The 20691-nt window shown below is 44.0% G+C and overlaps 1 protein-coding gene and 1 long non-coding RNA gene across 5 annotated transcripts in view; both read left to right on the forward strand.

Annotated features, from left to right (window-relative positions):
* Positions 1-20691, forward strand: part of WDR25 (WD repeat domain 25) — a 111418-nt gene that overhangs the window by 46635 nt on the left and 44092 nt on the right. For all 4 annotated transcript variants that reach the window (XR_014548824.1, XR_014548825.1, XM_083616552.1 and 1 more), the window contains exon 3: positions 13911-14058. Coding sequence is in view for 2 of the 4 variants with exons in the window: in XM_083616552.1 (XP_083472678.1) it covers positions 13911-14058 (148 nt within the window). In the remaining 2 variants the exon portion in view is untranslated. The remainder of the gene's footprint in view (positions 1-13910; positions 14059-20691) is intronic.
* On the forward strand, positions 10635-11623 carry LOC310766702. Its single transcript, XR_014550372.1, has 2 exons — positions 10635-11310; positions 11345-11623. It is a non-coding gene; the product is annotated as an uncharacterized lncRNA (long non-coding RNA).

Genomic DNA, 20691 nt, shown 5'->3' on the forward strand with positions numbered 1-20691 from the left:
AGATGGATAGGGCTTGTTTTGAGATGGGGGTTAAGGAGTGAGGTAGGGAGTAGGATAGGCTCTGACTGAGGGAGAACTGGTTCTGAGTTCAGTTAAACATCCACACTGAGGAGAATATTCATAGCGAGAGGACAGAGACTCACAGCTTAGATAGGGAGACCGGGTTGAGGGTCTGGGAAACGTAGACAGACAGGAGCATCCCCTGGGTCTGTTATGCAATTTTGGAATACCTCAGGAGTGAGATTGTTAAGTGAGTGGGTAACTGGGGAAAAGTGCCCCTCGCTCCTGAACCAGGGTAATAAATCTGTGAAGGAAGCTGTGCTGCAATAAAGATATTTAACGGAACCACCTGTCATAGCTAAGTAACAGAAACTGTTTTAAGCATCTTACCAACTGATTAATAGCGACTGGAGTTTAAGAAGAGCTGTGCCTATACTAGTGTATTTAAGCCTGTGACATCTTTTTTGCCCACTTCTAGTAATAAGCTAACTTCTCTTTGTTGAACACACTTTTCTTGTTTGTTTGATCAACTCCTGCCTGGGACTCTAAATCATTCAATTTTCCCTCACACAAGTCCCGCCCCCCCCCCAGACATCCCGTGGTAAATTTGCAAAACTTCCTATTAATTGGTGGACAATGAGGATTGTGCGCTGTATTTAATAGGGGGCAGTTAGCGGGGGAAATCTGCCGCATTATTAATTGGTGATAGGTGGTTGGATCCGCTACATCAGGCACCCTTTGGTTTTAAATAGAATATGAGCTTGCAGGTGCTGGAAATACAAATGGAAAGCAGCAGGGCTGGGTGGGGGGGGGGGAGGGACAAGTGATGGCAATCTCTGATCTGTCTCAACAGACTAGAAGACATTCATTAATTGCCTTTATATCCTGCCTTTACTCCAAGGAGCTCTCCAAGGAGAGTACATGGTTCTCTCACATTTTATCCTCACTGCAGCCTTCTGTGGTAGGCTGTGCGGAGCCCAAGGTAGTTCTCCCCGCCCCCCCCCCCCGATGATCTTTATTGAACTTTTAGTTACATACTGTACATACACATACATTATATTTCACATTTGTTCTTGCTCTCCTGAGCTGACTTCCCTCCTTCCTTCTTCTGGCTTTTTTGTGTCCTCTTTAACTTTTCGCATTGTCTTTGTCCATTTCCCGCAAGATTGTTCTTCTTTATTTTTTCCATTAAATGTCCGTAAACAAATAAATCTTTCTATATATACAAATTCTTGCTGTCTGTCTATATTCATTTACAAATATTGTTCAATAATAATCCTAATATACATTTTTAATTCATTTTGATATTATTATCCAGTAAATTTCTTGTATTTTCCCGTTATGAGATATTATTTTAATTCTACTGGTTTCCTTATTTCACATCATCTTTTCTATATATAACATAAATTTTCCCCATTCTTTTTGATATGTTTCATCCCCCTGGTGTCAAATTTTTGCTGTTAATTTGGCTATTTCTGCATACTCCATAACCATAATAGAAGAATGGCAGTACAAGGTTACAAGAGCCCAAGGTAGTTCAGTGAGCTTCATGTCTGAATAAGATTTTGAATCCAGGTCTTCCCATTCGTATTGCTGATGCCATAACTACTGCACCAGTTTCATATCAAGATACAGTCTTGCATGTGTTTCAGCCTGTGCCAGTCATTATCCGACTCCTGTTTAGCACAGGAACCTCTGGTGTGGTTTCTTGGCAAGTGTGAATCTTGTTTAGACTCTGACCCTGAGCACTGCGCTGGCCTCTTGGCGTCCCCTTGACGATCAGCAGATTACCCTTCTGTGTATCTTTTGCTACATACCCTTTATCATTATAATTGGCTTCTGAAGGGTCTGTTTCATCTAATCTCTTTGACAATCGCAAACGCCATTGATTACCTTTAAGTCTGAAGAAAAAGAGAACTTGCCTTTTATTGCTCAGCTGCCTCTGAGGCCAACACAGGGCAAGCTCTTTTAAGAGTATGGAGTAAATATACTGGTGTCAGACCAATTACGGTAAATGAGACTTCTGCAACCTGGGGCCCTCCAGATGCCCCAGCCAGCTTGGCCAACATTCAGGGGTGATGGGAGTTGTAGTCTAACAATATCTGGAGGGCACCAGGTTGTGGGTGGGCAGTTTAAAGCCTTGTCTATTGGGGCCCAGAGACAAACAGTGCTGTGAAAGCCAGCCAGCTCAACCAGCATCTGCTCTGCATGCAGAAGGTTCAGTCCTCGGCATCTCCAAGTAGAGCCAGAAACCCTGGGGAGCCACTGCCAGTCAGTGCAGACAGTACCGAGCTAGTTGTACCAGTGGCCTGACTCTGTATAAGGTAACTGTTGGGAAACTGTGTACGTGCAGCTACTCACACAAGTCAATTAAGGTTTTGCAGACATCCACAAGGTCATGTCTTCCTGGTGATAACAGAGACATGGAGACAGCTCCCTGATTGGTCAAGCTCTCTCAAGGGAGTGATAATTAATGGCCTACTAACTGGAATGTGTTGGTTTGTAGTTCAGAGTTCAGTAGTTCAGTTGTTCTGTGTCAGTGTAGGAGTTGTGAGTCGTGTATGAGAGAGCTAGCTAAAGACCTGTGTTCTGTTCCTGTAAATAGTCCACTGTATATAGTAGACACCTAACTACAAGTTCCTGGTTCCTGCTTCGTCTATCCTGTCTGCAGCTATCAGAGCAGGCAGATGGTGCATAAGCAGGATTGGGCCTTCTGAGAGGTAGTGGAGCCCATCCCTTGGCAGAGGAGAAGCGATGAGGAGGGAGAAAATGAGCATGGTCTGAACAAATCTTGTGCGCTCTGTAGAGAATATCTCATGCAGTCTTGGTATCTCATTAGAAAAAACACCTGCTTACAAGTTGGGGTGCTGGGTGTAAAATACTGAACTTTGTGACTTTCTTATATGGTCAGTCTTTAATGGGATATTTGTTTGTCTACTTTGAAAGAACAGAGAATAGTGTGCAGCACAGCCTCCCCCCTCTCTTACACACACACACACAAATACACTTCTTGCGAAAATTGCCTTTTTATAGTTAATCGTTTAAGTACACCAAATATCTTCTAAGTAATTTACAGCCTGTCTTTTCAACTTTACTCAACTGTCAGCTCTCTCAAAAACTCCCCTTTTCCAGATTCCACCTGGGTATGATTTACTCTTTATTAGTCTAGTAAAATGTGACAGGATCATCAAGTCTTTCTGAAGAGTTATTTCCAACAGCATTTTTTAACACTTCTCCGCAAATAGGGCAAAATAAACTATATTGACAGCGTGACTTGCCTTGAATCTATTCTCAAAGACTTTGCAATACCTGATTGCTCAATATAGCATCTTTTTGAAGGCACAGAAATAGAGCAAAGGCCCATCAGTTGCCATGTCAAAGAATGATTTTTGTGTCCTAAGAAAGAATTAAGTTGCACCATGGGGAGCCCAAATTGAAGTTGTGTTGATTCATTGAGACAGCATGCAGTCAGGGTCTGGTTCATGGAGTTTCCTGCTCAGCACATACCCTCTTAGCATTCCCCAGAGATGTGCATGTGTGATAAAAAATAAGGCATGATTCAGACATTCAGAGATTTGATGGGGACTAACTTCTATGGTTATCTGCCAACCCCCCAAGCTACTGGATCACAGAAAATTACTCTTGGCCAATACACTTTGGTGTTTGGATTATATGATATGTTTGTCCATGACAGCCTCTCCCAACCCTATGCTGAGTGTTGTGTATGTGCCACAGAAGTTCAGTCAAGCGCTTAAGTTCACCACAGGAAACAACTGTGTAGCAGAGATAGCTTTTACTTAGCATACACACACACTATAGACGCACACTACAGTTGCTGCAAGAAGTCTTCACTCTCTGAGCCCAGAGAGGGTTCCAGCTTATAAAATTCTTGCTGGGACAAAGTCTACACAGCAAGCACAAAACCCAGTTGCTAACAAAGCCCTGCAACTGCTAAAATTCTCTCAATCCAGAAATCTTGCAGGTTGTACAACTTTTCTCAGATAAGCTCTTCTCAAAGTCTTCCACACTTTCACAAGATTGTTCCAACAATCTCCACATCTCCAAAAGATTCTCCTGTACTTCCCAACAATGGATGCTGTAACTTGAGCCTTGTCTACCCAATGCTACATGCTAGTTTGCCCAGCAACTCAGATAAGACAGTCACAAGGCACCTGTAGTTATACTTTTCTTAACGCCCCATTCCTTTCAGATGTTTTAGACTACAACTCCCACCATCCCAGCCAGCAAGCTGGTGTAGACTGGTTCTCCCCAATTCAGGAATTTGAACACTAATTTATTAGGTATGCTAACTCTGATAGTAAGTTTAAGGTGACCTGAAAAACTAATTGTACTACGCAGCTTGAAAGCTAAATAGCCAAAAAGTGATCAAAAACCAAGTAGAAGATAGTAATCCTGCATGTTAATCCAACATTTTTATTGCCATGAGATATTAGCATTACGCTCTTAATACAAAACAGTAAATCAACATAATGTCTCGTAAAGAGACCCATTAGCATGTTAGCTGGGTGTTACTGTTCTGATAAACTTTAAAGATATATTTGTTATTAAAATGTGCTAAAAATAATGACTATAAAGCTGATAACTTTTGATTAATGGGATATCTTGATTATCCTGAAACCCAAAGTATAATTACAAGTTGTAATTCCCACCGTCTTTCAAATGTTGTGGAAATTAAATGTCTTATTATTTCCAACCTTTATTACAATGATTTGTTATTGTTGTCTTATATGAACTAGCCAGAGTGGGGGAACCTGTGGCTCTACAGATTTTCCCATCAACCACAGCCAAAATGGCCAATGGTCAATGGACTTTCCATACCTCATCTGTCTCCTGAGAAATCTCTATGTGGGACAAGAAGCTACAGTTAGAACTGGATATGGAACAACTGATTGGTTCAAAATTGGGAAAGGAGTACGACAAGGCTGTATATTGTCTCCCTGGTTATTTAATTTATATGCAGAATTCATCATGCGAAAGGCTGGGCTGGATGAATCCCTAGCCGGAATTAAGATTGCTGGAAGAAATATCAACAACCTCAGATATGCAGATGACACAACCTTGATGGCAGAAAGTGAGGAGGAATTAAAGAACCTTTTATTGAGGGTAAAAGAGGAGAGCGCAAAATATGGTCTGAAGCTCAACATCAAAAAAACGAAGATCATGGCCACTGGTCCCATCACCTCCTGGCAAATAGAAGGGGAAGAAATGGAGGCAGTGAGAGATTTTACTTTCTTGGGTTCCATGATCACTGCAGATGGTGACAGCAGCCACGAAATTAAGAGACGTCTGCTTCTTGGGAGGAAAGCAATGACCAACCCAGACAGCATCTTAAAAAGTAGAGACATCACCTTGCCAACAAAGGTCCGTATAGTAAAAGCTATGGTTTTCCCAGTAGTGATGTATGGAAGTGAGAGCTGGACCATAAAGAAGGCTGATCGTCGAAGAATTGATGCTTTTGAATTATGGTGCTGGAGGAGACTCTTGAGAGTCCCATGGACTGCAAGAAGATCAAACCTATCCATTCTTAAGGAAATCAGCCCTGAGTGCTCACTGGAAGGACAGATCGTGAAGCTGAGGCTCCAATACTTTGGCCACCTCATGAGAAGAGAAGACTCCCTGGAAAAGACCCTGATGTTGGGAAAGATGGAGGGCACAAGGAGAAGGGGACGACAGAGGACGAGATGGTTGGATAGTGTCTTCGAAGCTACAAACATGAGTCTGACTAAACTGCGGGAGGCAGTGGAAGACAGAAGTGCCTGGCGTGCTCTGGTCCATGGGGTCACGAAGAGTCGGACACGACTAAACGACTAAACAACAACAACAACAAAGGAGGGATGGATCAGTCTATTTGTGCTCTGTGTCACTTTTGCATGTGTTGATTTGTAATTCTCTTCCATACCCTTTCCACATTCATTTGCAGTTTATAAAAAATATGTATGAAGGTTTTCAAAGTATTTCTTATCAAAATTAAAATAGGCATTTCTAAATGTATTTTATCGAAGCAAGCATTTCTAAATGTATTTTATCTCAAAGTATGCATTTTAAAACATATTCCTGCTTTTTGTTGAGCTGAGAACTACACTGCAACATTTGCTGAAGTGCGATATCCGATGGGCAGCACTGTTGTGATCTGTGCACCATTGTGAAATGTGCAGATCAAGTCAGTTCTTACTGAAGTTTGCAAAGGTCTGTTTCCTCCAGCCTTCCTATATGCTTCCGATAGCAATTCACTTCATGGGAGCCTGTCTTGACTCTTGAACACTGTGGTTTGCAAACCATCACTTGGATTCAGACCTACACAGACTGATTGTGACCATCTGATTTTCACTAAAGTAAAGCTAGGCTGAGATTTAAACCAAACAGATACATGGTTTAGAATCATAGAATCATAGAATCATAGAGTTGGAAGAGACCACAAGGGCCATCGAGTCCAACCCCCTGCCAAGCAGGAAACACCATCAGAGCACTCCTGACATATGGTTGTCAAGCCTCTGCTTAAAGACCTCCAAAGAAGGAGACTCCACCACACTCCTTGGCAGCAAATTCCACTGTTGAACAGCTCTTACTGTCAGGAAGTTCTTCCTAATGTTTAGGTGGAATCTTCTTTCTTGTAGTTTGGAACCATTGCTCCGTGTCCACTTCTCTGGAGCAGCAGAAAACAACCTTTCTCCCTCCTCTATGTGACATCCTTTTATATATTTGATCATGGCTATCATATCAAGGGGCAAGGGGCACCCTGTAAATAAAAGATGTCCTCTAAAAACTCTGCTGGGTTCACCGATAGCCATATATACAGTATGTAAAACTAATGCCTTGCTATGTAATAATAATAATAATAATAATAATAATTATTATTATTATTATTATTTATTATTTGTACCCCGCCCATCTGGCTGGGTTTCCCCAGCCACTCTGGGCGGCTTCCAACAAAGATGAAAGATACACTAAAATGTCACATATTAAAAACTTCCCTGAACAAGGCTGCCTTCAGATGTCTTCTGAATGTCAGGTAGATGTTTATCGCTTTGACATCTGATAGGAGGGCGTTCCACAGGGCGGGCGCCACTACCGAGAAGGCCTTCTGCCTGGTTCCCTGTAACTTGGCCTCTCGCAGTGAGGGAACCACCAGAAGGCCCTTGGAGCTGGACCTCAGTGTCCGAGCAGAATGATGGGGGAGGAGACGCTCCTTCAGATATACTGGACCGAGGCCTTTTAGGGCTTTAAAGGTCAGCACCAACACTTTGAATTGTGCTCGGAAATGTACTGGGAGCCAATGTAGGTCTTTCAAGACCGGTGTTATATGGTCTCGGCGGCCGCTCCCAGTCACCAGTCTAGCTGCCGCATTCTGGATTAGTTGTAGTTTCCGGGTCACCTTCAAAGGTAGCCCCACGTAGAGCGCATTGCAGTACTCCAAGCGGGAGATAACCAGAGCATGTACCACTCTGGCGAGACAGTCTGCAGGCAGATAGGGTCTCAGCCTACGTACCAGATGGAGCTGGTAAACAGCTGCCCTGGATACAGATTTGACCTGTGCCTCCATGGACAGCTGTGAGTCCAAAATGACTCCGAGGCTGCGCACCTGGTCCTTCAGGGGCACAGTTACCCCATTCAGGACCAGGGAATCCTCCACACCTGCCCGCCTCCTGTCCCCCAAAAACAGTACTTCTGTATTGTCAGGATTCAACCTCAATCTGTTAGCCGCCATCCATCCTCCAACCACTTCCAGACACTCACACAGGACCTTCACCGCCTTCACTGGTTCTGATTTAAAAGAGAGGTAGAGCTGGGTATCATCCGCATATTGATGAACACCCAGCCCAAACCTCCTGATGATCTCTCCCAGTGGCTGCATGTAAATGTTGAAAAGCATGGGGGAGAGGACAGAACCCTGAGGCACCCCACAAGTGAGAGCCCAGGGGTCTGAACACTCATCCCCCACCACCACTTTCTGAACACGGCCCAGGAGGAAGGAGCGGAACCACTGTATGACAGTGCCCCCAGCTCCCAGCCCCTCAAGACGGTCCAGAAGGATGTTATGGTCGATGGTATCAAACGCCGCTGAGAGATCCAGCAGAACTAGGAAACAGCTCTCACCTTTGTCCCTAGCCCTCCGGAGATCATCAACCAGTGCGACCAAGGCAGTTTCAGTCCCATGATGAGGCCTGAATCCCGACTGGAAGGGATCCAAATGTGTGAATATGTAGAATCTTACTTCCAATTTCACTCCACAGAGTCACCGTCATAATTCCATAGCAAAGTTATTTAATAGGAAGGGCATCAGGCAACTACTAAAGCTGCATTGCTTTTGTGGAGATGAAATATAAAGTATAGATGGCTGATAGGTGATAAGATTGTTTCTTGAACTAGCCAAGGATGATAAATGTGGCAACAGAAATCTTTCATGATCAGTTCCAGCGTTTTCAGGAAATTTTCAGGAAATTGTGCCTGCCACACACTAATTTATTGCCTTTAATATAGTTTCAGAATTCAAGGTTCTCTTCTTTTTACTTTAAATCCAGTCTTGCAAGCTAGTCTGGATGAGATGTTTGGAGCACTTAGCCTGTCCAAATGTGAAATACAAGTTTAAACTGCTGTTTCCCAAGGAAGAAGACAAGGAGCTTGGAGGCCCGAGGCCAATTATTTGGATTCCTTTGACTCTTGCCCCTTACGCTCTTCAGAACTTATATGGAGGGCACCATGTGGGAGTCATAAAGCCATGGCAGAGGCTTGTAATATTGCAAGGTGCCCCCTGACCTCGGCTGACCAGCACTCCGAGCTTTACAATGTATTGGAATGTATTGACCTTAAATGGAGTTGTGTTTCCTCTGGGCAGTGATGACCCTATATGGTGATGGGTGTAATAAAAGCCTTGACCGGATGAGGTAACGTGAGACATTGGCAAACGGCCATGCGGCTGGGGAGAACAAAGGAGACTAAATCGGAGGAGGGCAGAGAAAGGAGCTGCTCTTATCCATCATGAAAATATAGCTGGCTCCCTGTGTCATTTTTCTATGCTAAGCCAACTCATGACGGCTGGATTTCCGTCAAGTGGTGCCCTCTCTGAGGAAAACTAAAAGAAAACAGTCTGAGGCAGACTAAGAGGATTTTAAAAGAAAACCGTGTGAGGTTCTTCGATTCACACAACGGCAATCATCGACTCACTACACCCGGCAAGGGTTGCAAGCGCTGAAGCATCTTAGGATCCCGGTGAGTCGATCCCTTTTATCTTGATTTTAGAAAAATGTCTATTCCCCAACAGAAATTTTTAAAAGACTTAAAATTTCTCCTCTCCTCCAACAAATTGGAAGTTCCTGAGGGTGATTTGATACAGCTCATTCTGGCCATCGATGAGCATTGCCCCTGGTTTCCTGCAGATGGAACTTGGGAATTAAAACATTGGGATAAGATTGGAACACATTTTCATGGACACCCCAGCATTGGTGTTCGGATTCTAAATGCATGGTGCAAGGTTCGTTACGCCATGGGCTCTTTATCTCCAAAAAATATCTCCATGGCTGTATTGCCAACATCACCCCCGGCTTCTTTAGTCCAGCCTGCTGTGGTGCTGCCTGTTCCAGCACTCGCCTTGCCAGCACCCCCAGACCCCAAGCTTCCGGACTACAGTTCCTCACCAGAGGACCCAATCCTGCAAAAATACCGTGGTCTGGCTGGCAATCATCCTACTCTCTCATCGACAGAACCAGCCACCCCTTTTCAACGTGCAGTACTTGCCTGTTCCTTAATTCAGGATACTGTGGCATTTCCCATTATTGTGCCCCCTGCTGGTGCTCCAGCAGGAACTCAAGCCCAGCACCAACCTTTTGACTTTAAAATCTTGAAAGAGCTGCAATTGTCAGTAAGGACAAATGGACTTCAAGCCCCATTTACACAGGCTCTTTTGGAAGCCACATTAGCCCAGCTTTTGGTTCCAGATGACATCAAGCTTTTGGCACGTACAGTGTTACCCCCATCAGCAGGTGTATTGTTTGCCCACGAATGGGAAACTGCCTGCCGTGTTTATGCCCCGGCTTTGTTACAACAACTCAGAGGAAATAATCCAAATATTACCCTCGCAGACGTCCTAGACGCCATGATGGGGCGTGGTCCCTTTCTTCAGGCTTCAGTACAAGCCACACTGCTGCAAATCTTATTGAGGGACACCGCTCTTGCTGCTAAACAAGCAATGAGAAAAATCCCAGAGCCCACCAGTGTTCAATCGAGGTAGGGGTCAATCAGGCAAGAGGCAAGAGAATCATATTCCTCCTTCATGGACAGGCTGCTTACAGCAGTGAGTCGCTAAATTGAAAATCCTGAAGCCAAACAAATAATTATCAAACAATTGGCCTTTGAAAATGCCAATGAGGATTGTAAACTTGCATTGCGCCCGATAATACACAATCCTACCACAGACACAGCAGCTATGCTTCGCACCTGTCAGTCTGTTGGTACAGCCTCCCACAAAGCTCATTTGTTGGCGGCAGCGTTAAATAAAAACCAGCCTGTAGCCACCGATACAACATGTTTCCAGTGTGACAAACCAGGATCACTGATACCCCAGTGTGGGTAGGACAGTGGCCTCTACCAAAAGAAAAATCCGCAGCAGCGGCAACAGCTTATTTCTGAACAATTGACTTTCGGCCACATTGAACCATCTTCATCCCACTGGCTCCAGCAGACAGGGAACGGTTTGCTTTTACATTGCCAGTATATAACAATTTGCAGCCCACCCAGCGATATCAGTGGGTTGTCCTGCCTCAGAGCATGAGGAACTCCCCTACACTTTGTCAACATTTTGTGGATGAAGCATTGAAACCTTTCCGCATGCGCCACCTAGAGGTGCTGCACACGAGCTGCATCTGGCAGTGTTTGCCTTCCTCACCATCTGCCTTGCCATCCTTTGCTGCACTGTTATACAAGGAAGAGAAGCAGACGACCCAGTCCAGTTGAAACCACCATATTTCACCTTATCAGCTGGCAAGCCGTTGTCATCAGAATCCTACTCTGGCTGGCAGCATCCACGGCTCAGCCACTCTCGAACTAGAAGAACAGTGTTGTTGAATAAGACTTTTAGGGGAGAGAATTATCATAAGATATGGAGGGATAATATTTTTGTACAAGATATGATTATGTTTGCCAGTTTATTGCATGCTTCTAAATGTTGGTTGTGTATGCCTGCCCCCATTTGTTTTCAAATTAAAGAGGGGAAAGAATCATGGGGCATATATCCAAACTGTCAATATACATTGAATTTCACTTTTAATAGCTCTTGTTCTCTTACAGGAACATACAGTGACCAATCTCAGTGCTATAGGAGCGATACCAGTGCATGGCTAAAAACTAGAAAGGAAGCCTACCATGCAGCTTGGAATCAGAATTCTTATTTTCTTGGCTTCCGGATGGAAGTTGGCTTCGACATTTATTGATTTTAGTGATCCTTATAGTAGTTATTTGCGTTATTTTGTGTTGCTGTATACAATGTATTCCTTCTTTAATCTCTGTATGTACTGCATGGTTCTCCAGTCCGCGGCCCGCTTCCGGTCTCACAAAGAGTCGCTTATCGCGCTCGATATAACCGTATTGGTACTGACATATATGACTCTGATTAATAAAATAAAGAAAGAGGGCATGTGGGAGTCATAAAGCCATGGCAGAGGCTTGTAATACTGCAGGGTGCCCCCTGACCTCGGCTGACCAGCACTCTGAGCTTTACAATGTATTGGAATGTATTGACCTTAAATGGAGTTGTGTCAACACCATATTGGTGAACCCTGCTCTGCACTGGTTCTGGATGATGGGCTTCTTCCTGAAGTGCGGAAGGAAATGTTATTTCATACATATTCTGAAATATTTGAATAATTGCAGGTTGGTCTCAAATTAACCACTCCCTCTTTAATTTTTTTTTTTTTTAAAGTAAGGTGAATAAGTTGGCTGTGGTGTGACTGCTTAATGAATTCCAGTGTGAGACTTCCTGGAACATGCCAGCTGGGCTTTAGGGAAGGTGTCAGTACAGAGACAGCATTGCTTTACCTCTTTGGCGATCTGCATCTAGAGATGGACAGAGGGCATGTAACCGTGTGCAATCTTTTCAATCTCAGCATTTGACATGCTTTGCCACCTAATCCTTCTGAACTGTGTGGGATTGATGGGAAATGGGGACGCCACTAATAATATACTACCTGGGATCCTAACTAGTGCTCCATGGATGAAGGACTTGTTTTGTACACGAAGGAACCTGGAGTCCAGTGGAGGCACTTTTCACTGACCCACCCTTCCCCATGCAGACCCCCACATTGCCCCTCAGTATCCTCAAGACCCTGGAACAGATTTCAAGGGGGCAAAGGGGGAAGGGGAGAGGGGTGAAAAATGCCCCCCCTTCTGCTGGTCTGGTTTATGGAATTACATCCATGGGATGCAGCCACTAGTGGAACCTTAGTTAGGATCTAAGCCATAGTTCTGTCAAAATGTGCATCTGTGTGACACAGTGTGTATTTCTTTTTATATTTATATGCCACCATTGCAACAAGGAGGCCAAGGTGGCGTACATAGTTCTCCTCCCCATTTTATCCTCACAACAACCCAGTGAAGTAGGTTCGGCTAAGAGACAGCGAGTGGTCCAGGGTCACCCAGTGAGCTTTGTTGCTGAGCGGGGATTGGAACCCTGGTCCCTTCGGGTCTTAGCCCAGCACTCGAACCACTGCACCCCACTTGCGCTCCCTTGTGTTTGGGTGCAGGCAAACACAGGGCTGCACAAAAGGCTCTTTCATGAATACTGCTGAATATGTATATTGTTGTTGTTTAGTCGTGTCCGACTTTTCATGACCCCATGGACCAGAGCACGCCAGGCACTCCTGTCTTCCACTGCTTCCCGCAGTTTGGTCAAACTCATGCTGGTAGCTTCGAGAACACTGTCCAACCATCTCGTCCTCTGTCGTCCCCTTCTGCTTGTGCCCTCGATCTTTCCCAACATCAGGGTCTTTTCCAGGGAGGCTTCTCTTCTCATGTGCTGGCCAAAGTATTGGAACCTCAGCTTCAGGATCTGTCCTTCCAGTGAGCACTCAGGGCTGATTTCCTTCAGAATGGATAGGTTTGATCTTCTTGCAGTCCATGGGACTCTCAAGAGTCTCCTCCAGCACCATAATTCAAAACTGAATATGTATAACACCAGGAAAAGCTTTCTGACAGTAAGAGCTGTTTGACAGTGGAGTGGTCTCCCTCGGGAGGTTGTGGACGCTCTTTCCTTGGAGGTTTCTAAGCAGAGGCTGGAAGGCCATATGTCATGGATGCTTTAGCTGAGATTTCTGTATTGCAGGGGGTTGGATGAGATGACTCTAAGACCTGTTTCTAGTGCTAATTGAATGTGGTCATCTACTCCTTTTATGTATGTCCCCCAGACAGGAACTACATCTAGCTTTGTCATCCTCATATGTTTTGTGCAGTTGTAGTCCAGGAGAGGATTTTCTCTGTATAGAATTTCCTCCTCACAGAGACTCATCTGGCACCTTCATTCCTGCATTGCAGGGGGTTGGACCAGATGGCCCTTGCTGTCCCTTCCAAATCTATGATTCTGTTGCTACTGTTGTTGATAGACTTCCCTCTGCAGAATAGCCCCGTGCCCTCCTGGTTGCCAGATATTCTATGGCTCTGAATAACGTTCCATCTTGAATGGTGTGTGGAGGCCATTTCCTACTTCCCGTTATAAACACAGCTTCACTTCCGAGCAGTTTCTTCATTTTAGGCGTTTTTATTCCAAGATGCAAAAGTGTTGCTTCCTAATGATACTCTCAAAGAGTTCTTAAAGTGACCGATCAGAAGCTACTGCTATTCCCTGTTGGCCCTAGCTGCAGTTGGTCGGCTCATCTTTTTTAAAGTTCATTATATTTTCCTTTTAGGTTTGGGATGCTGTGGATCGGGGCCGTTGCTTGAAAACATACCTTTGCCACACCTGTGCCGTTCGAGCTGCCCAGTGGACCCCCTGTGGGAGAGGTGTTCTCAGCGGAGGGTTTGATTCTATGCTTCATTTAACCGATATTGAAACAGGTAAATATTAATATTTGGCTTGCATGTGAAATACTATTTTCATACTACATGGAACATTGTGGGGCTTAAAATGTTATTTTAAAAGCTATTCAGGTCCTTAGAAAGTTTAGTTAATTTTAGTCAGTTTTAGTATTTTAAATTTCGTATGTTTTAAAGTAGGGTCGCAAACCTTTCTTGATTTTACTGTTTTATCTTTGATAAACTGCTTTCAGGTTTTTTAAAATCAAGTGGTGAATAAATTTTATGAATGAATAAGTAAAACACGGGAAAAAGGGCCAAACTACACATGGCAGTAGTAAATGCCTATTTGCATCTAAGGTGCAGCTTTTAAAAAATGCAAATTGAATCAGCTTTTTATTGGCTGGGTGGGGGGGAAGGTGAAATGTTAATTAACTGGATCAGAACAGTTATGGAAGGGAGATTTCACAATTTTCTACAGTGCTTGGTTCCAAAGAAATTCCCTCTTCTGAAGCTAGCTGCATTGGGAGGTAATCTCCCTTAAGCACTAGTGAGTGTCCTCTGCCTTCAGAGCAAATTCCAGCTTCAGAAGACAAATTTTCTTTGAGACATTAGCAAGAGAGGAAAGAGTTAAATTCCCTCTCCACATGCTTTGATTCTTTTAATTATCAGGCCCCCATCCCACCTCAGCTGCTGCAATCTGCATTTTTTTCCCTAACCCCCCCCCCATATTGGATGCTAAGACACATTTACTGCTGTGTCTAGTTTGGCCCTAAGTTGTACTGAAATCAATAGGTCTTGCTTCCAAACAAGACTGTTAAGGACGGCCATTTAAGCGTTTAATTACTTCATCAATCTGTTTTTCTAGGAGGCCTTTTCTAACTTTCCGTTGTTTGTTTGTTTAGTTACTTCCAGTGGTTTCTAAACTAATTCCTCCCATGCAATCTTGACTGTTACATTAATGCTGGAGTTGCTCTGTCCCAACTCCTTTTTTTTTTTAAGTAATATTTATTAAAGTTTTAAAGGTTACAAAAAGAAAAAAGAGAAAACACCAAATTAAGCAAAAACAAGACAACACGTCACAATAAGAAAAAAGGAAAAAAGAAAAAGAAAGAAAAAACAGAAAAATAGAAACAATTAAAAAACACAGCGAAACTTCCCATAACTTATCTTTCATTTGCTTGTTTCCTTGACCTCCTCACACCTCCCTTTTTTGTATTCTAGTTTGGTTAGCTATTTCAGCAAATCCTTTCCATCTTTCCCAGTTTTTGTCCTATAATTTATCTTAATATAATGTAACTTTACTTTCCCTCCTTTCACCAATTAACAGTCTATTTTTACTTAATCCTTTATAAGATTTCTGCTAAAACCACATAACTTAATTCCAACATCCTTCTAACATTCCTTAATTTTACAATGTTTCTGTAAATAAGCTTTAAATTTCTTCCAATCTTCTTCCACCAACTCTTCTCCCTGGTCTTGGATTCTGCCAGTCATTTCCACCAGTTCCATGTAGTCCATGCTCTGTCCCAACTCCTAGCAGTTCGAAAGCACGCCTGTGCGCAAGTAGATAAATAGGTACTGCTGCGGCGGAAAGGTAAACGGCGTTTCCGTGCGCTCAGGTTTCCGTCACGGTGTTCCCATTGCACCATAAGTGGTTTAGTCATGCTGGCCACATGACCTGGAAAGCTGTCTGTGGACAAACGGCGGCTCCCTCGGCCTGAAAGTGAGATGAGCGCCGCACCTCATAGTCACCTTTGACTGGACTTAACCATCCAGGGGTCCTGTACCTTTTCAATGCTGAAGTGCAGGGGCATGGTGGCAATTCAAACTAAAGGATGGCTAGTAATCCATGTTAATATTATATGCCCCCCTCGTAGTACCTTTATATTACACGGCTGTGTGTAGGTGTTTGAATTTTAAAAAGGGTAGGAATTTCTCTTGATTTCTTTTAGAAACCAGCCATGAACGAGCAAAAATGAAGATTGCCTGAACATAATTTTTCAGCGTATGCAGTGATAATCAATTCTTTCAGTTTTGTTATGGCATGTGTTTTTAATACTTGCGGCTCCAAGGGCATACCATACTCCGAATATAAAATCCATTAAAACTTACGTTGGAGTATTCACATTTCTGGGTTAATCAAGCTTTCATATTACCACTTACGAGTTTTATGGATCCGCTTTGCTTGTAGTTCAGTGGGAGAGCGAGTAATGTACTGAAACTTTCTTTTCAGACAAGCCCATTTCTGCATTGTGTCTTTGGGTCATTTTCCTTCTCGCAACCGCATTTCTCTGGTATTTTCTTTCTCGCCGTCATTATAGCGCAACGCCAATTGTAACTGAAGCTAATGGACTGAGTTCCCCGTGCTCGGAGCAGCGTACCCGGTGGCTTCTGTTGTTAGTGGATGCTGGAGACAAAAGTAAAAAATTGGCAGCTGCTTTTCTAAGCTGTATGGCCTTTATCTGCGTGTAAAGCATCAAGTGTCATACAAATTTGTTGTTGTACATGCCCTTCAGGAAGCACAGTGCACTTTATTATGTAAGATATGAAGTCATTTTAAGGCTGTTGTTACGTGAATTAACAAGCAAATTGGCACATGTGGAGAATTAGTTCCTTGGGTGGGCTCTAGGCAGATTTTTGAGCCATCATCATCATCATCATCATCATTATTATTATTATTATTTGCACCCCACCCATCTGACTGGGTTGCCGCAGACACTCTTGAGTGGTTTCCAGCATATACAAAAACATAATAAAATATTAAGCATTAAAAGCTTCCTGATACAGGACTGATACTTCCTGATAACAATAATAATAACATTTTATTTATATCCCGCCCTCCCCAGCCGAAGCCGGGCTCAGATACAGGACAGATGAGATGTGTGCATGGGTATTCCTATCTAAAGGTTGGAAAGATAGGCCAAGAATAATAATAGAATCATTGAATTGTAGTGCTGGAAGGGACCCTGAGGATTATCTAGTCGAACCCCCTGCAGTGCTGGAATATGCAGCTGTCCCATACGGGGATCAAACCTGCAACCTTGGTGCTATCAGCACCATGCTCTAATCAACTGAGCTATCCCGTCTGACGAAAGAGAATAAAGACTTCTTTGCTGCTGCCCTAAAGGGTGGGATTAGATCTAATGGGTTCAAGTTACAGGATGGCAGATTTCAGTTGAACATTAGGAGACACTTGTTAATGGTAAAAGCAGTTTGTCAATGGAAGCAATAACTTGGGGTGGTGGCCGGGGAAGTCTTGAAGCAGAGGCTGGGCAGCCATCTCATGGGGCTGCTCTAGGTTTGGATTTTATGCACAGAAGAGGAAGTTGGACAAGCTTGCCTACAAGACTCTATCAAACTATTATCATCCTGCCCGGAAAGGGACAACTATAGCACAGTGGTAAATCACATAAAGTAGATGCACCATAAAGAAGGCTGATCGCCGAAGAATTGATGCTTTTGAATTATGGTGCTGGAGGAGACTCTTGAGAGTCCCATGGACTGCAAGAAGATCAAACCTATCCATTCTGGAGGAAATCAGCCCTGAGTGCTCACTGGAAGGACAGATCCTGAAGCTGAAGCTCCAATACTTTGGCCACCCCAGGAGAAGAGAAGACTCCCTGGAAAAGACCCTGATGTTGGGAAAGATGGAGGGCACAAGGAGAAGGGGACGACAGAGGACGAGATGGTTGGACAGTGTTCTTGAAGCTAATAATATGAGTTTGACCAAACTGCGGGAGGCAGTGGAAGACAGGAGTGCCTGGCGTGCTCTGGTCCATGGGGTCACGAAGAGTCGGACACGACTAAACAGCTAAACGACAACAGATCACATGCACTGCATGCAAAATGCCCCGGGTTCAATCCCAGGCAACTCCAGATAAAGCTGGGAATGACTTCTGCCTGAAACCTTGGAAGAGTTGCTGCCAGTCAGTGTTGACAATACTGAACTAGGTAGCCCAACTGACTGATTTGGTCCAGGGCAGCTTTCTAAATCATTGGGTAAGTAAGACTGCGCCGAGGTTCTGTAAGATAGACAGGTGAGAATAAGTGGTGCTCGGAATCAACCCTGCCTGAAGATGCAGCTTTCAACATCATATTAAAATGTTTATATTTAAACAGGCATTTCAATTCATTGGCTTTTGACTGAATTTTACAAGATGCTTCTGTTTTATATATCTTGGGAATTTTTCAGTGTATTGTCATGCATCTGTTATGTGTAAGAGAGAAAGACACACACAGAGAGAAGCAGGTTCAAACAACACAGACAGTTTACTCCGAACACCTCCCTTTTTCCTTTCTTGTTTATTGTTACTCTGCATTTTTCACCGATACGTCAGTAGCGCTTTCAGTAAAAGAAAAAATTGGAACAAAAACAACCCAGCTTGTTACTGGAATCCAAATTGGGTGCATTCTCACTTGAAAAACATGAAGCCAGCTGTACAGATTAGAGCAGCCTTATTTCACTGAACCGTTCATTCACCTCTCTCCATCGCTCTTCACCAGTGTGGAGCTTATTTCAGCGTTTGATTAACTTCGCTTAGATGTCTTCCATCCACGGCGTCATGAGCAAACTTTCCTCTCTTAATTACTTTTTTCACGCAGGCTTGGAGGAATTGTTCCTTGCTCAGGCCTCCACAGCACTTCAGGCCCGTGGACTGACGGAGTCCTTCTCCCTCTTCTGCCACTTGTGTGGAGAAGGTTGAAGTGCCTTCTTTGCTTGGAACCCTTCTGTGCTTTCTGGGGACAAGTAAGGTCCTACCGTACAGGGCTGGCATCAAGGGCCACAAGGGCGTGGTTGGGCATCTGCTGAGGGCCATGCCTTGTGGTGTGGTGGGAGCACTGACAAGAACCCTCTGAACCATTTCCTCTTCCACCATTTCCTTCTCTTCTTCTTCTTCTTCCTTTTCACCCTTGCAACCTGCTTGATGGTGGGAAGGAGGTGGAGGAGGCGATGCCATTGCCTGCTTGCCTATTGGTTCCCTGCCTGGCAAGCAAGCAAGTGGTGATTGATTGATTATTTATTTATTTAATAGAGTTGGAAGGGGCCCCAAGTGTCCTCCACCCTCCAGAGCAGAAGAAAACAAGCTTGTTCCATCTTCCACTGACAACCCTTTATATATTGGAAGTTTGCTATCGTATTTCGTTGCAGTCTCCTCTTTTCCAGGCTCAAACACACCCAACCGTTCCCCAGTTGGGGCAACTGGCTAAAATGTCGTAAACGGTTCTAATTTTGGTTCCTCTGTTTCATTTTTGTTGGGTTGGTGTTGGTTAAATGTTTGGTTGGGGTTGGAAGTTACTTTAATTTGGGTATAACTGTAAACTGTATTATTATTGTTATTATTGTTGTCGTTGGTTTTTATTGATTTATTGGTTGGTTGGTTTGTTGCTTGTATAGGATATCTTGTTTTTAAATGTTTGATGATTTGTTGTGTTTTATATTATGTAAGCCACCCAGACTGGCTGGGGAAACTCAGCCTGATGGGTGGGATATAAATTAAATTATTATTGTTGTTATTTAGTCCAACCCCTTGCAGTGCAGGAATCTCAGCTAATGCACCCATGGAAGCAGTGGCGGACATTGCGGGCCTCAAACTTCAGCATTGCCCTGTGTGACACCAAAATCCGGCATCCCTCTGCCTCTCTTGCTCCATTCTAAACGATAGTTGCGGCATCCCCTGCGGTGACCCTGCAGCTCCAGGCCCAATGCGACCAGAGTAGTCCTACTCCCCTAAAACTGCCTCTGATGACAGATGGGCATCCAACCTCTGCTTAAAAACTTCCAGTGAAGTACAGTGGTACCTCTAGTTGCGGACCTGATCCGTTCTGGGGTGCCTTTCACACCCCGAAAAGTCCGCAACTAGCGCGGCGCTTCTGTGCAAGTGCGGAGCGCAATAGAGCGTTTCTGCGCATTTGCAAAGCGTGCAGAAGCATTCTGCGCGTGCGCACACAGCGAAACCCGAAAGTATACACTTCCGGGTTTGCCGCATTCGCAACCTCAGAAGCCGCAACGTGAAACAAACGCAACAAGAGGTATGACTGTAGAATCCACCAGCTTCCCAGGGAACCCATTCCACTGTTGAACAGCTCTCACTGTCAGAAAGTTCCTCCTGGTTTTTAGTCGGAAACTCCTGTCCTGTAACTTGAAGCCATTGGTTCAGATCCTGCCCTCCAGATCAGGAGAAAACAAGCTAGCTCCATCCTCCACGTGACACCCTTTTAGATATTCAAAGCAATCTTTTGCATGAAGCCTAGGTTCTGCTGTCCCAGCATGTAATTTTATATATTATTATTTTAGTCATTTTTGAGCATGTTGGTAACTCCTGCTGGTCACTGAAGCTCAGCGAAACCCGGGATGCTAATGTAGTTTTGAAATTTATGTTTATATGTTGTGGCATTTGCATAACAGCGAACATTTTTAATTAAACTGCCGTCTCTTTGTCACAAAGGAAACAATGCCACTGCACCTGCAGTTTGCTGGGGCGGGGGGAATCTTGTTATTTGGAATCAAAGACTTGTAGAGTTGGAAGGGATCCTTTGGGTCATGTAGCCCAACCCCCTGCAATGCAGGAATCTCAACTCGCGCATCCATGACATCTGTCCACCCAACCATGACAGATGGCCATTTGCCTGCCATTAATGCAGTGTTCTGATTATTGCAACTGAACTGCCACT

The sequence above is a fragment of the Podarcis filfolensis genome (genome assembly GCF_964270895.1).
Source record: "Podarcis filfolensis genome assembly, chromosome: 1".
Taxonomy (NCBI): domain Eukaryota; kingdom Metazoa; phylum Chordata; class Lepidosauria; order Squamata; family Lacertidae; genus Podarcis; species Podarcis filfolensis.